This window comes from Ailuropoda melanoleuca, chromosome 8 (genome assembly GCF_002007445.2).
Source record: "Ailuropoda melanoleuca isolate Jingjing chromosome 8, ASM200744v2, whole genome shotgun sequence".
Lineage (NCBI taxonomy): Eukaryota > Metazoa > Chordata > Mammalia > Carnivora > Ursidae > Ailuropoda > Ailuropoda melanoleuca.
The window spans coordinates 62,344,678-62,358,416 of record NC_048225.1 but is presented as its reverse complement, the minus strand read 5'-3'; the positions used below and the strand labels follow the sequence as shown (position 1 = coordinate 62,358,416).

At 44.7% G+C, this 13,739-nt stretch overlaps 1 protein-coding gene and 1 long non-coding RNA gene across 9 annotated transcripts in view; one reads left to right on the top strand and one right to left on the bottom strand.

Moving 5' to 3' along the window:
- Positions 1 to 13,475, top strand: part of IRAG1 (inositol 1,4,5-triphosphate receptor associated 1) — a 143,550-nt gene extending 130,075 nt beyond the window's left edge. For all 8 annotated transcript variants that reach the window (XM_034666562.1, XM_034666564.1, XM_034666565.1 and 5 more), the window contains 3 exons: positions 3,543 to 3,662; positions 5,020 to 5,154; positions 10,083 to 13,475. In XM_034666562.1, coding sequence (XP_034522453.1) covers positions 3,543 to 3,662; positions 5,020 to 5,154; positions 10,083 to 10,326 — 499 coding nt within the window. In that variant the 3' untranslated portion in view covers positions 10,327 to 13,475. The remainder of the gene's footprint in view (positions 1 to 3,542; positions 3,663 to 5,019; positions 5,155 to 10,082) is intronic.
- The window catches only part of LOC105236217, a 161,925-nt gene that overhangs the window by 100,080 nt on the left and 48,106 nt on the right, over positions 1 to 13,739 (bottom strand). The window lies entirely within an intron of this gene.

Genomic DNA, 13,739 nt, shown 5'->3' with positions numbered 1-13,739 from the left:
GGGGCTTCTCCTTCTCGTCAATCTGATGAGGAGAGGTTGCCGGGTTGTCCAGAGCCCAAATTATTGACCAGGACCCAGGCCGTGCACCCTTGTTTTATAGGGATCTTAGGGATGTGGGTTTCTTCTTTAAAGATTTTATTTATGTGGCAGAGAGCCAACCAGCGAGAGAGGGAACACAAGCAGGGGAGTGGGAGAGGAAGAAGCAGGCTCCCAGCGGAGGAGCCCGATGAGGGACTCCTTTCCGGAACGCCGGGTTCATGCCCTAAGCCGAAGACAGGCGCTAAATGACTGTGCCACCCAGGCGCCCCAGGATGTGGGCTTCTTGATTTTTCAGCCTGCCTTCTGGGGGAGGGGCCTGCTGCGCCTATAATCAGGCAATCCTGTTTGAGTAGAGTCTCCGTGTCCCCTGCGAGGGAGGATGGGGATGGGCATGCTGTGAGCCGGTGTTTCCAGGCTTTTGTTCTCTGGTGGCTTTCCCTGGAGGTCTGCTGTGCCTCTTCTGAGAGTCAGAGCAGCAGCGGCTGAATCTCAGCCTCTGTCACAGAACAGAGGGATCGCAGACTATTCTCCACTGATGTTCTGGCCACTTTAATTCTGTTACTGTTGGTGCTGCTCAACCCTGCAGCATCCCGGGATGTGCGCCCCACACCCGGCATCCCAGCCCTCACTTCCAGGGCCGGCGTGTCTCTGTCCTTTGTGTTTCTAACGCCGCCAGCCGCCCCCGCGCGCTCCCCGAGCTCCCGGTCTCAGTCTGAATCCAGTGAGCACACTGGAGTTCCAGAGTTCTGTGAGAAGTCTGGTGGTGCGCGCTCCCAGCTCACGGTCTCAGTCTGCTGTCTCGCAGGTGTGGTCTGCGAGTCCGCCCGCTCCCCCGTGCAGGTGGCTACCGCTTCCCAGCTCCCGAATGTGGCAGCTCCCTCCGCCTTCCATTTATCTTCTGATATCTGTGCGCAGTTTCACAGCTCCCCGCTTCGAACCTCAATACTCAGTGCTGAAGATGTTCATTTGTAGAGATCCAGATGTATCTTCCTGCATCTCAGGCTGATTCCGTGGATGTTCAGGCTGGTCTGGTACCTGTCCAGCTCGACTCAGGGGACCGGCTGAAAAAGGGGTCCCCTACTCCTCCGCCATCTTAACTCCTCTCTGTCTCAGGCAGGTTCTTTTTCTCTACACTCCACTATCCTCTTTCATACATATTTGTCACTAACCTCTTAGGTTGTCAGCTATAGATAAAAGAAATTAAAAGCCTGATATGAATATTTCATTTCTAATATATAAATATATTTGATAAAATAATTGCTTCCACTGCCCTTGGCTGTAGCTATGTTTTTCTGCTTTGTTCCAATCATTTGGACAAATAGGAAACAGCACATTAGGCAAAGGTCACATGGAAGGGAATGGATAATATGATTTGCAAAAGGAGAAATGTTACGAATAGCTGATATTTTTAGAGCGTTATCTTTCTTGTTCACAATGGGTTTTGGTTTCCAGCCTGATGAAATGTAAATTTTTCAAGGTCTGAGGAAATCTAAGGGATGGGAAGCCAATGCCAAGAATGAGAAAATATAAGGCTCACTCATAGAGCCTATCTGAGAGGTTGGGGAGGGGAGCCGCTGTCAGTCTTTCAGAATCCTGGCTGAAAAGCTCTGCATACTATCTTGCTTTGTTCAAGGGCTCCTCCATGGCTTGACTCCCAGTGGGATTTCAGACACCTTAGGTGGGCTGCAGGGTTTATAGGAATGGCATAGCCATCAGGATACTTCCTTCAAACTCATGCTTCCATACTTCAAATGGACTCCCAGCACTGCTAGCCATCCCACTATGATTTTTTAGCATATTTGTTTTCCACTTTCTCACATTGACTCATTCACACTTCCTTCTCTCTTCTCAAATCTTCTAGGTCTATGTACCTCTCACTCTCAGCATATGACCTTGTCTTCCATTTTATAAAGAAAATTTGAGCTATTACATAGGAGCCCACTCATTCTCCTTCACCAGATCCCGAACCCACGATCTTCATCTCCTTCCTCCCTTTGTTATAACTGAGAAGTTTCTCCACCTTTCTAAGGTCTGTCCCTATTTCCCTTTTCAAAGAATTTGTTCCTTTGGTCATCCCCTTACTCTCATCCCCTCTACTGGATCATTTCTATTCACATTCAAATGTGCTTTCATCCCTTGACCCACTTCTTCAGCTATGTATCCCACAACACACTCTTCTACTTCCCTTTCCAATCAGATTACTGTGTCTAGATCTTCTTTCTTGCCTCACATTCTTTACTAAGCCCATTCTAATCTGTCTTTGACTCCCACCATTTCACTGAAGCTCCTCTTGACCTCCATATTATCAAATCTAATAATCTGTAGATTTCTGTACTCATCTGACCTGGACTCTCAGAAACAAACCTGTGATACAATTAACTCCTCCTTGACATGCTCTTCTCTCTTGACTCCCAGGACTCCATACGTTCCTGGTTTTACTCCTACCTCTCTGGCTGCTACTCCCTCTGTAGGTTTATTCTCCACCTGAGCTAAGGGCAGAGATGCCCAGGGCTTGGTCCTGGGTCCTCTCTTCATATTTCCTCATACTGTCTCCCTAGACAATCTTATCCATCCCCCTGGCTTTAAATATCATCTATATTCTGATGATGCCAAATGTAATCTCCAGCCTCTAGAGCTCTTCTCCAGCTCACTTTGGTATATCCAACTACTAACTTGGCATCTCCACCTGGATATTTCACTGGCATTGAAAATTTATCTTGTCCAAAAGTTAACTCCTGCTTCACTGCCTCTTTTCAGTTCCTCAAATATCTCTGCATCTTTTGTGTCTCAGGGTCTTCACACATCTGCATCCTCCCCCTAGGATGATCTTCTCTCTGCTATAGATATGACCGACTTTTCATCTTTCGGGTCTTTGCTCCAGTTAAACCACCTCACAGAGGTCTTCTCTAACCACTCAATCTAAGTAGATTCTCCTCTTGTTACTTTCTGCATTGCACAGAGTTTGTGTCTTTCATAAAAGTTATCACAATTTGTAATTAACTGCATATTTTTTTTCTTTCCTTTTTCGGGCATTCTCTCCTGCTAAGCTCCATGTTAGCAAAGACTGTTTCTTTTATCATCTAATGTGACTGTGACTTAGTCAGTACTCAGTAGATACTTAAATGAATGAAGCAAAAGATGGACTACAGGAATGGAATGACTCTGACTGAACATTTGTCCCTCCTGTCTTCCTCATCTTAGTGCTACGGAGCTCCCAACAGCGTCTGTTTACTCATAGAATCTCCTGGAATAAGAATAAAGGAGGATTTGGGTACATGAAGAAAAAGGGAGCTAGCACATTATTTGGTGTTGGAGGTCTAGGGAGGATTCCTAGACTAGGGACTTTATAAAATCTCATCTCAGGGTAGAAGGATTAAAATGAACTCAACCTAGAATGAGTTTCCTCATTTCTGAAAACTAATCAGGCCAAAGACATGGTTCGGTTTTCAGACACTCAATCTGGCTGAAAGGACACCCTGTACTTCCTTCCCTCTTCTCACTAGTGGAAAAACAAATGGGGACCCAGATTGTGAAGCCTCTGCTCCCATGCCGACTTTGAGTTGCCTGGAGGAGATTAGCCAAGAGACCAAGGCCAGGATGGAGGAGGAAGCATACAACAAGGGGTGAGTCAGACTTCGTCCACCCTGAGGTCACCTTGCAAGTCTCAGAAGATACCTTCCCACGGGCCTTTCCTGTTTCTTAGAGGATTTAAGGAAGCAACCAGTGGCCCTAGGACCTCCTCACCTCGGTAAAGAACTACATAAGAAAGAACAGTACTGTTCCACAGGAAGGACAAGAGGAAGCAGGGTGAGAGGGTGTGGTTAGGCAATAATTCGACTGCCCTCTTTTTAGGCAGAAAGCCACCAGAATGCCACTGTACAGAATGGTCTGGAAATAAGGCCCCTGGGTGGGTTCCTCTTGGTGGTGCCTGACGCTTCCTGACACATGCTCAGAGGAGTGATGTTGCTATCAACAATGCCCAGGAGCAGTTGTAATCCTACTTCCTAGAACTGCCCTGCCATCCCTTCTTTCTGTAAACTGGAGTCCCCTCAACTTCCAACTGTCCCCTTTTCTCATTGAGCTTCAATAACACCTTTGGCCCATTGTCAGTCACTAAGGGGACAGAGTACTGAGCAGGGCCCAAGCCCAGCCAGGTAGAGAAGTATCTCTGACCAGGCATAGCATCCTGAGCTTCTCCTTTCTCCAAAGCTCCTGAGGGAGACACAGCTTCCCATAGTTATAGAACCTGTGGGCTTCTGTGTGGCAGCCATATACTCTGTGGTTGGGGTTGCCCTAGCCAAACTGTGCTTGTCTTAAACATTCAGCTATAGGACAAGCAAAAAGAGTACTGATCCTGGGAGAAGGACATCAGAAGGGTATCTCTTGGGAAGCCTATCTTTTCACCCACAACTATCTTTGATACTAAGCATGGATGGGAGTAAACACCTCCAATGGCTTTGTAAACATTTACTGAGTACCTTTCTAGGCCTAATATGGGACTGTCACTTCCATAAAACTTCCCAACAAGCCAATATGATGGGTGTCACCCTTCCTAGGTCAAGTTATATGCCTGGCACTTCCTCAGAACATTCCCACACCCTGTGAAATAGGGGCCACCCTTTCCATTTTATAGGTGAGAAGCTGAAATACCCAGATTACACAGAAAGCAGATGTACTATTCTCTCCACTGAACATTTTGTAGGATAAGAACCCAGTCAGGGCTATGCATCCACATTTTTTCCCTGTCAGTTTTGCCACACATTCACATATAAACAGGAAGGATGACTGAGGAGTGAGGGGAAATTGTACTGACATGAGCCACCTTGGGATTCAGTAGAGCTTCCCAGCTTTTTCCTGTTGTGTAGAACCACAGGAAGTGTATAATTATTGGAGGTGTTCAAGTCCCCACCTCTAGGAACTCAGGAAAGGATGCTCTGTGCCTGGCCTTTCAAACTCATTTGTTCCTTTTTTGCCCTGCAGATACCAGGAAGGTCTAAACAAAACCCAAGAGCTTCAAGACCTGAAGGAGGAGGAAGAAGAACAGAAGGGTGAAAACCCTGAAGAAACTGAAGAGGCAGAAGAAACTGAGGAAGAAGAAAAGGACCAAAGAAGCAGGTTGGAGCCCTTGCCATTGCTGTAATGGGTCACAATTCATTTAATTGCACAACATCCCTAGAGGTGCCCACTCCAGGGCAGCAGTGGGTCTGGGGCCTAAGTGAACAGCTAACAGAAACCAAGGAGGGCACTCATGTTGAGGGAGGAGGCAGAGGAAGGAGCCAAAATAGTTAACAAGGGGATGTTTGCAAGATCTAGAAGGTCAAAGGTGGTCAAGAATGAGGCCAACAGCAATCAAGAGCTCATAGGAGCTGAGAAACTACTAGGACCCTGACAGGAGTCCCCCCCCCCCCAGACCAGCTACAGTTAGCTCATTTCCCAGCTATCTCCATGATCCAAGAGCCAAGGTCAAGGGAGCTGGCCTGAAGCCCTAGAGAGGGTTTCTTACAAGAACAGGGGCAGAGAGAGCACATGGGGATAGGGGAAAACTCAACTCATTGGCAAGGCGAGTCTCCAAAAGTTTCCATGCTGACAAGATAAGCTTGGATTTTCACTTGGATTAGAAATACTTCGGCTTTTCTTTTTTAATGTACTTTATATTTCAAGTGTATTTTTCCCTAAATGGAGGAAAATATATAACATGTAGATAAACATAGTATAGATCCTGCATTTTGTCATACCTGTGCCCTCATCAGTGTCTTGGGTTTTAATTCAAAACCCCCAGGCTATCTTGGAGTCCCATGTGGCTCCAGCCAAAATGATTGTCTAGTCAGCTGCTAAACTTGAAACATGGTATGTGTCTGTGCCTCATTGCTGACAGACTCAAAATCACATGCATGCAGTGAATAAGGTAATAAATAAGGTAATAAAATGAAGATTAGAAGTCAGATGGATATGCTCCAAAGCACATAGGAAGAGCCAGTGGAGCCCAGCTGGAGGAAGTTTCAGCCAGAGTGAGACGTCTCAGCCTACATGGGTCAACCCTAGTGTTCAAGGGAAGAATGGTCTAGGAGAGCTGGAGAAAATGCTTCACTGTTGAAAGCAAACCTATGCTAGGATGTACCACCTCTTCTAATGAAAGAATCCCCAAGTTTTAACAATGAAAGTACAATCCCTACTCCAAACAGCTGGATCCTATTCTCCTTACATCTTCTCTCCCTCTTGAGAGTCCTCTGCTCTTATATTTTAGAGGTCACTACACCGTCTTCTTCCCCTTTAATGCAGTCAAGCCTAGACCTAGACAACAGCCCTTTCTTTGGCTTCTTTGCATACAGCCAAGATAGGCTAGAACTTCTAACACTTCCATGTACTGAGAAAGAACAAAAGAGAACTAAACAGAGTACATGGAATATAAACAGTCTGGCTTACAAAGCACAAAACTGGAATCCTTATCTAGCTAATTTGATCTCAAATTTGAGCCGCTAATCACAGCTCCCTCCCATTTTGTGAAACTGCAGGGAAAGTAAAGCTATGCCTGGGTCCCTCTCTGTCCAGCTCCTGGTCAGCAGCACATAGCAATGGCTGCCTTTCACATTCATCGTCCAAAAGTATCCTCTTGGTCCTGCTGATCCTGAGAGGCCTCATTCTCTCCCCTAATTTGCTTCCTCTTGGATTTATTTTTTGATGTTGAGAACATATCTGTACCTCAGGTGATGGATACATCAGTACAGTCCTTAGAAGGGTCCTTCCTCATCCTTCATCACAGGGGTGTAGCTTCCCTTTTCAGGCCCAGTAGTGACACATATCTTCTCCACAACAACTGACACTGCTAACATATGAACTGCCCACTCATAGTTATAGGTTCCTTTCCTCTGTCACCAAAGTCAGACTGGTCCTCAGAGCCTATTGTCTTTAATGCCAGGCAATCCCCTCATTCATTCTTGAGTTCTGCAGACACACAGTTGCCTGCAGGCACCTGAGCTCAAACATTATTTTCCCCTTTAAATTTTGGCATTGCGCTAATATGCAAGGTCTAAAGTTATTAAAAGTTCCACATCATACTTAGTGCATTTTAAAAACACTGGGCTCACCCCAGCAGCTGACCCCTTGTTTAAAAGATTCCACATCAAACACCAGTCTTTATGTCTGAATTTCTCCTCTGTTACAACAATGTACAGTTGACCCTTGAACAATGTGGGGGTTAGGGGTGCCCATCCCCCACAAGTAAAAAATCTAAGTATAACTTTTGACTCCTCAAAAACTTAACTAGTAATAGTATACTGGTGACCTGAAGTCTTACCAATAACATAAACAGTTCACACATATTTCGTATGTTATATGTATTGCATACTGTATTTTTACAATACGAAAGCTAGAGACAAGAAAATGTTATTAAGAAAATTATAAGGAAGAGAAAATACATTTACACTACTATATTGTATTTATTGAAAAAAATTGCATAAAAGTGGACCCACACAGTTCAAACTCATGCTGTTCAAGGGTTAATTGTATAATCTGTTGTAAATATTACTTTCTGGAGGATCAGCTTAAATGAACTTTGGGTGAATCAACCCAATATGTTAACCATATTAAATAATACATTAAGTAATACATTAAACAAGAGAGACTCACAAAGTGCAACAGAAAACTTTAGCCCTTTCTGCCTGTTCAAATCTGCTCTATGGAGTTTAAGACAATATTAGGCAGATTCCTTTATTTTGCCAGTAACTCTCAGAAAGCAGAAGTCCTCTGGTCAAGTTTAAGTCCCAAGAATAATCTAATTTCATTAATTAAAATGGCCAGTTCCCTAAAACAGTCAAAAGCCTGAACTTAAAAAGTTCAACCTTCTTTTTTCCTGCCATTTGTCCGCTTCAGGAAAGAAGCTTGTAGTAGGCAGGGGGAACGTGGCTTCTTTCTCTCTAACCTTCTTGTACTTCCACCCTCTCCTCCAGTTTTGCCAGTGAAACATCCGACCTCACTAGGATCGATGCTAGGAAAGGGAATTGAGATGAAGGGTTTGGAAAGGTATTACTTGAATAGTATTGTGAGCAGCTCCAGGGCTTGGCGGGGTTTAAAGCTAACTTGCTGACTTTGAGTAGTGTTGCTTTATGGGACATCTAGAGAAAACCACTCCTCCCATGTCCCAGCATACACACACATTCACACCATGGCTGAGGTCCTCTCAGCTGCTGGTCCCTTTATAAGGTCAAATGCATGTCTTCTAGCTAGCCACTTAAAATCCCCCTCAGTCCTTGGGCAGCTGGAAGTATACTTTCACTGTTCAGCTTCTAAGTAGCATTTCTGGGCAGGATCTGTGACACCCCATGTCAGCTTCCCTTCTTCTGACTACATCCGTTCGAGGCTCACTATTAGTTGAAGGACAGCTTTCCCTATCGTGGCCCACCACTCTGATGCCATCAAGCACATCAGCAAGATTCTTGTTCTTCCAACTGCTCATGTGTGAGGCACACACCAGTCCACTGTGTCCCGCAAACCTCAACATATTGAGCTCTCCAAGCAGCATCTCCGAAGCCCCTCTTCCCTAGGCCCAGGAGAGGGAAGCCACCTCACCCCTCCCTATGGGAGATCAAAAATCAAAAATCGATTTCTACAGAGATTCTATTTCTAATCTAATTATATTTCTAACTCTTTCCTAGGCTAGAAATGGGAGACCAGCTAAGGGTCACAAAGCCAGATCTTGACCTCCTTCTCTGCAGTCCCACTTCAGAGTGGGTTGACAGTGGGATTCTCAACACTCTAGCAGCTTGTTTTGGAGCATGGAAATACAGCCCCGAAGAAAGACTGCATTTTAGCATCCAATTATATCTAAGTAGAAACTAAAAAATTTAAACAGGGCTGAAAGAAAATAAGCTTCCATTTCCAAGATGTCCCTTCCCAACAGTTGTGAAAATAATCAGATTTTCCCCTCAGCTAATGTGCTCACTGTTTTGCTTTGCCTAACTGTTCCTGAAACAACCATCAAATGGTTCCCATGTGGAAGGGAAACCAGTCGATACCTTAGCATCTGAGGCAGGCACTCTGAGCCTCTGGTCCCTTTCCAAGGAAGGTATTGTTGAGTCTTTCCATCAATCATAAGGCATCTTTTTTCTATTAACTAAATTAGAACTGTCTACTTCTCAGCAAATGGCCTGTATATTTCAGTGCCCCCAGATCTTCAGAAAGCCCTCCTGTCATTTTTCTCACCTCCTCCATTGGTGGTCCTCAGTATCCTTATTTTTTACATTGTTTTAGAAAACAGATAAGGGATTAGAAATAGGAAAAAATTCTAGCCTACTGAATGTGTCCAGGATTTCGCTAGAGAGCTCAAAGAATGGACTCTGCAAAGCAGGCCATATGACCAAATGTCTTTTCACTAGGTCACAAAGAGAGAGGGGAAGTTGAAAGGCAGTTGGGAAAAGGGGAGTGAGATAGCCAAAAAATGGGGAGGGGGGAGAGAAATGAAAGGGAAGGAGGAAAGAAAGAAAAGAGTAAAGAGGGGAGAAAAAGGAAGACGGGAAAATAGGGAGTGAAGATTACTGGGGTTGAGAAAACATATGGATTAAGCCACTGAGAGGTTGCCCCTGGGATGGTTTGAAGTGAGCTCTTGAGGTTGACCTGGTTCCTTGTCACTTAGCATTGAATATGGAGAGTCTTCTGGGGGTTTAGCACAGTTCTACTTTGAACACAGTCAGATGTGGAACTGAGGACAATAAAATGTGCATCAGAACGTGAAGGCGGGGGACAGATTAGAACTTGGAACTAATCGCTAAATACCACTAAGTGCAGAAAAGATGCTGGTCCCATCTGCATGCATGGGGGTGTAGGTCAGCTAACCTTGTATCCTGGGGGTTGAGAGAGTTCAGATATCAACGAACATTTCGTGAATAGATGAGGGCATGTATGAATGAATGAATGAATGAGTAAAAAGAGTGTTCTAGCCCAGTAGCTCCCAACATCAAGGCTATGGACTGGTGGCATTAAAATCACCTGGTGAAAAATTTTAATGTGCCTAATATACTAAACCCTTCTCCTATTTTTTCATTTGACAGCAAACTTGAAGGATTGGTTCATTTCTTACAAGTCATGTATCCCAAACTGTGTCAGCACTGGCAAGTCATCTGGATGATGGCCACAGTGATGCTGGTCTTGACTGTCGTGCTGGGGCTCTACAGTTCCTATAACTCTTGTGTGGAGCAGGCTGATGGGCCCCTTGGGAGATCCACTTGTTCAGCAGCCCAGAGGGACTCGTGGTGGAGCTCAGGACTCCAGCATGAGCAACCTGCAGAGCAGTAGGAAACCTGACACCCAGGTGGTGCCCTGCTCCAGCACACAGCTGACTGCCCTTCCCCAAGCATAGTGTTTCAGGCCGGGTGTGGGCATGCTGCCGCTAGCCCATCAAGAAATGAGCAGGGTTCTTTCACACTCAGCACCCACGTGGGAGCTATGCATGTACAGAAACTGATGTTTTTGGAAGATCAACAAAACTGCCCTCGTAAAGCATCTGGGGGATGAAGTCACCTTTACCAAGGAACTCTAACAGAAGGGAAAGTCATCTGCCCCTAGCTCAGATGGCTGGGGAAAATAAAACACCTTCACTGCAGGAGATAGTAAGAAGCTCACTCTCCCTCCCCTTTTTCCTCTCTGTAGTCAGAAATCAAGACGAATTAATTATGTCCAAAGGCTAACACTGACCCTGACGATCAGACCTAGAATTTGGAGTCACAACGTGAATATCATCCCATTTCCTATCTCATCGTCACTGACTCTCCTTCAGCCTCCCCTCCTCCCCTTTGGAACCAGAGTTTCTCTTTACAGAAGTAGGAAAGGTTTCTCAGAAAAATATTTAGGCTGAATTTAGACCAGTGCTTGAAATGACATGGGAAGATGTGAGTTAATATATATGCATCTGTATACACACACAACACGTACATACACACAGCATGCATGTGCATGAAGCCAATGCCCCTGCAAACGTGCTCTCAGTGTGTGTTCTGGATAAAGCCAACACACAGAATTTTCACTAGGTGTGGGGCAGTCACCAGGCACCTGTTCAATGAGCTCTCCACATGGATTTAAGATGTTTGAAAAGCACTGAAAACTCATGGTTTCAACAGTGAACTTGCCGGTCTCCGTTTCAAGTGCTAATTCTAAGCTGTTGTATAACACAGTCTATTCCCTATTTGTCCTCTCCTATTGAGAGCAGTTAACCCACCTCTCAGGTGAAGGAGGAGACACAGTGTACTTTCAGCTCCTGTGTGCCCACATGCAAACGTGCAGTTGCACCTTAGTGCTTTAGTTCAAATGGGATTTCCAACCCTATTATGTTTCAGAGCATTCCCAATTGTTTGGCATAAAACTGAAGGAGCACATCCCATCTCCAATTTGACTGCTTGCTCCACCTTTACAGCCACTGCTTTCATTCACCCCTCATCAGTTTTGGGGGGTGTTGGTTTCTTGTGGGTTTTATTGTGGTTGTTCTGCTCTTGTTTTTGTTTTGTTGTTGATGTTGTTTTGTTGCTAACACTCATATAGAACTTACTATGAGCCAAGCACTGTTATAGGTATTATATAGGTATTAATTCATTTAATCCAAAAAAAAAAAAGGAAAAAAACTATGAGGTGGGTACTAATCTCCCCATTTTCAGATAAGGAAATTGAAGCACAAAAATACAACTTGCCAAGTACATCCAGTTAGTAAATTGTGGGCCAGGAACTCAAACCCAGGCAAACAAGCCCCTGCACAAAATTGCCTTTTCCAGTGGTCTCCTAACTGCATGCCTTTCATTTCAGTCCCACTTCCCCAAGTAGCCCTCCAACTACTCCAGATTATTTCTGGTTCCCAGACTAAATCATTTTCTCATAGTTCTTTTCCTCCACTCACCAGTTTTTCTTCTGCCATTCTCCTCTTTTCTACTGGTTACTCTTCAGAACCAAATGCAAAAATTATCCCCTCCATACAGGCTTTGATGATCTCGCTCCGACTCCCTAGTCACATAATAGGTCACACCATCTTCTGTACTCTCTAAACATCTTCATTATTGACAACTGTGACATTATATCACAATAACTTTTTTGTGTATCTATCTCCCCTGCTATTTTTGCTCAAAGACAAGAACCATATCTGACCCATTCTCTGGGGTAAGTACCTAGCATGGTGGCTGACACATGGGAGGGTGTCATTAAATGTTGGCCAAAAGAACAAGTGAGAATTAGAGGTGGTAGACAACAGCCTAGAGACAGCTGACGTTTTGCACACTTCCCAGTCCCAGAACCATCACTGCCACTATCTCAATAAGAAAAATATCCTTATTAGCCTCAACTTATTCTATTATTTCTCAGCCTACTCTGTGAAAGAGCAAAAATGAGACCTAACTGGCAACACCATTCCAAGCTCAAGGACCGGGCTTGATGCAACCACTCCTTTCAGAAAGACCCACCTAGATCAGCCCTACTGTAAAACAGCATGTTGTTTAAAGGTGGGGAGGGCATCCTTTACAGTGGCTAGAAAAGCACTGTGAGAGAAGCCCAAGCCAGGGTTGACCAAGAATGTGCCATTAAGGTAAAGAGGTGCAGATCAAGACAGAGGGACTTTCGGGGCCTGGAAAGATGGTTTTCTCTGCTGTACCAGGGGGACTGGACATACCGAAAAATCTTTTAGGCCTTCAGAGTCACAGGCAGGATGCAAATGGAGCTCCAGAGACAGTAGCTGTGGGGCAGGACTCTGTGCTGGCAATGTTCAGCCTCAGCCTCCCTTAAAGAAGGAGCAGGCTGAACTGGCCCACTCTCCACTTGGCCACAGGGGTCCCACCTTTGTTACCAATTAAAAGAAAGGCCAGGAGAGCAGCTACAGTGAGCTCCTGAACCTCCAGCTACTCCATAGAAAAGCCTGCAAGTGTACTTCCAAACATAGGCCCTCACCCCAAGTACTCTGTAAGAAAGGTCAAAGAAAAGAAGAACTGTAAGAGTAACATTTCCAAGGGCATTCCTGAAAAAAAAGTACTCATCAGCATTTCTTTTCTGAAAAGCAAAGTTTGATCTGAAGCAGGTAGAACATTACCAAAGCGGCAGTGAAATGGAGAGAAATGGCTGGCCCCTGTCTTTCCAACAGTGATATTGATCTAAAATAAAAGTTCCCCTCAAAATGCCTCTGAAGTCTGACATTTCTGCTTAGCCCTAGGACTCTGGGTGCCTATCTTAAGTTTCAGTGATGTGTAGTTTGTGTTGATATCACCTCCTAAAAGGGCCTTCACTTTCTGGCTGCCACAAAATCCATATATATCCTTCCCTGTGTACAGCCTGGGAGAGTATATGGAAAGGGAGAGGTCAGATTTGTGTATCACTGGCTGTCAGTTCCTAATGTTGTTAAACCTCACACAGGTGTGCTAGCATTGAACTATAGAGTGTCACATACCTGAGTTTGAAAATAAAAGCACATTTCCAAACCTCTGGCAGTAGCCAAATGCCTCCTTATTTTATGGAGCTAAGCCACAATTTTGCCCCAGTCCTGAATTAGATCCCCTTATATATTAGTGCTTCCTAGAACCAAGCCAAAAGTCACCAGCCCTTGGGTCATTAAGAGTCCTCTTAATCCCCTTTATCTATTTCACCCATCCCCCCACCCACCTCCCTTCTAGTAACCACCAGCTTGTTCTCTGTATTTAAGAGTATTTTTTTGTCTCTTTTTATTTTTAAAATTAATATATTTT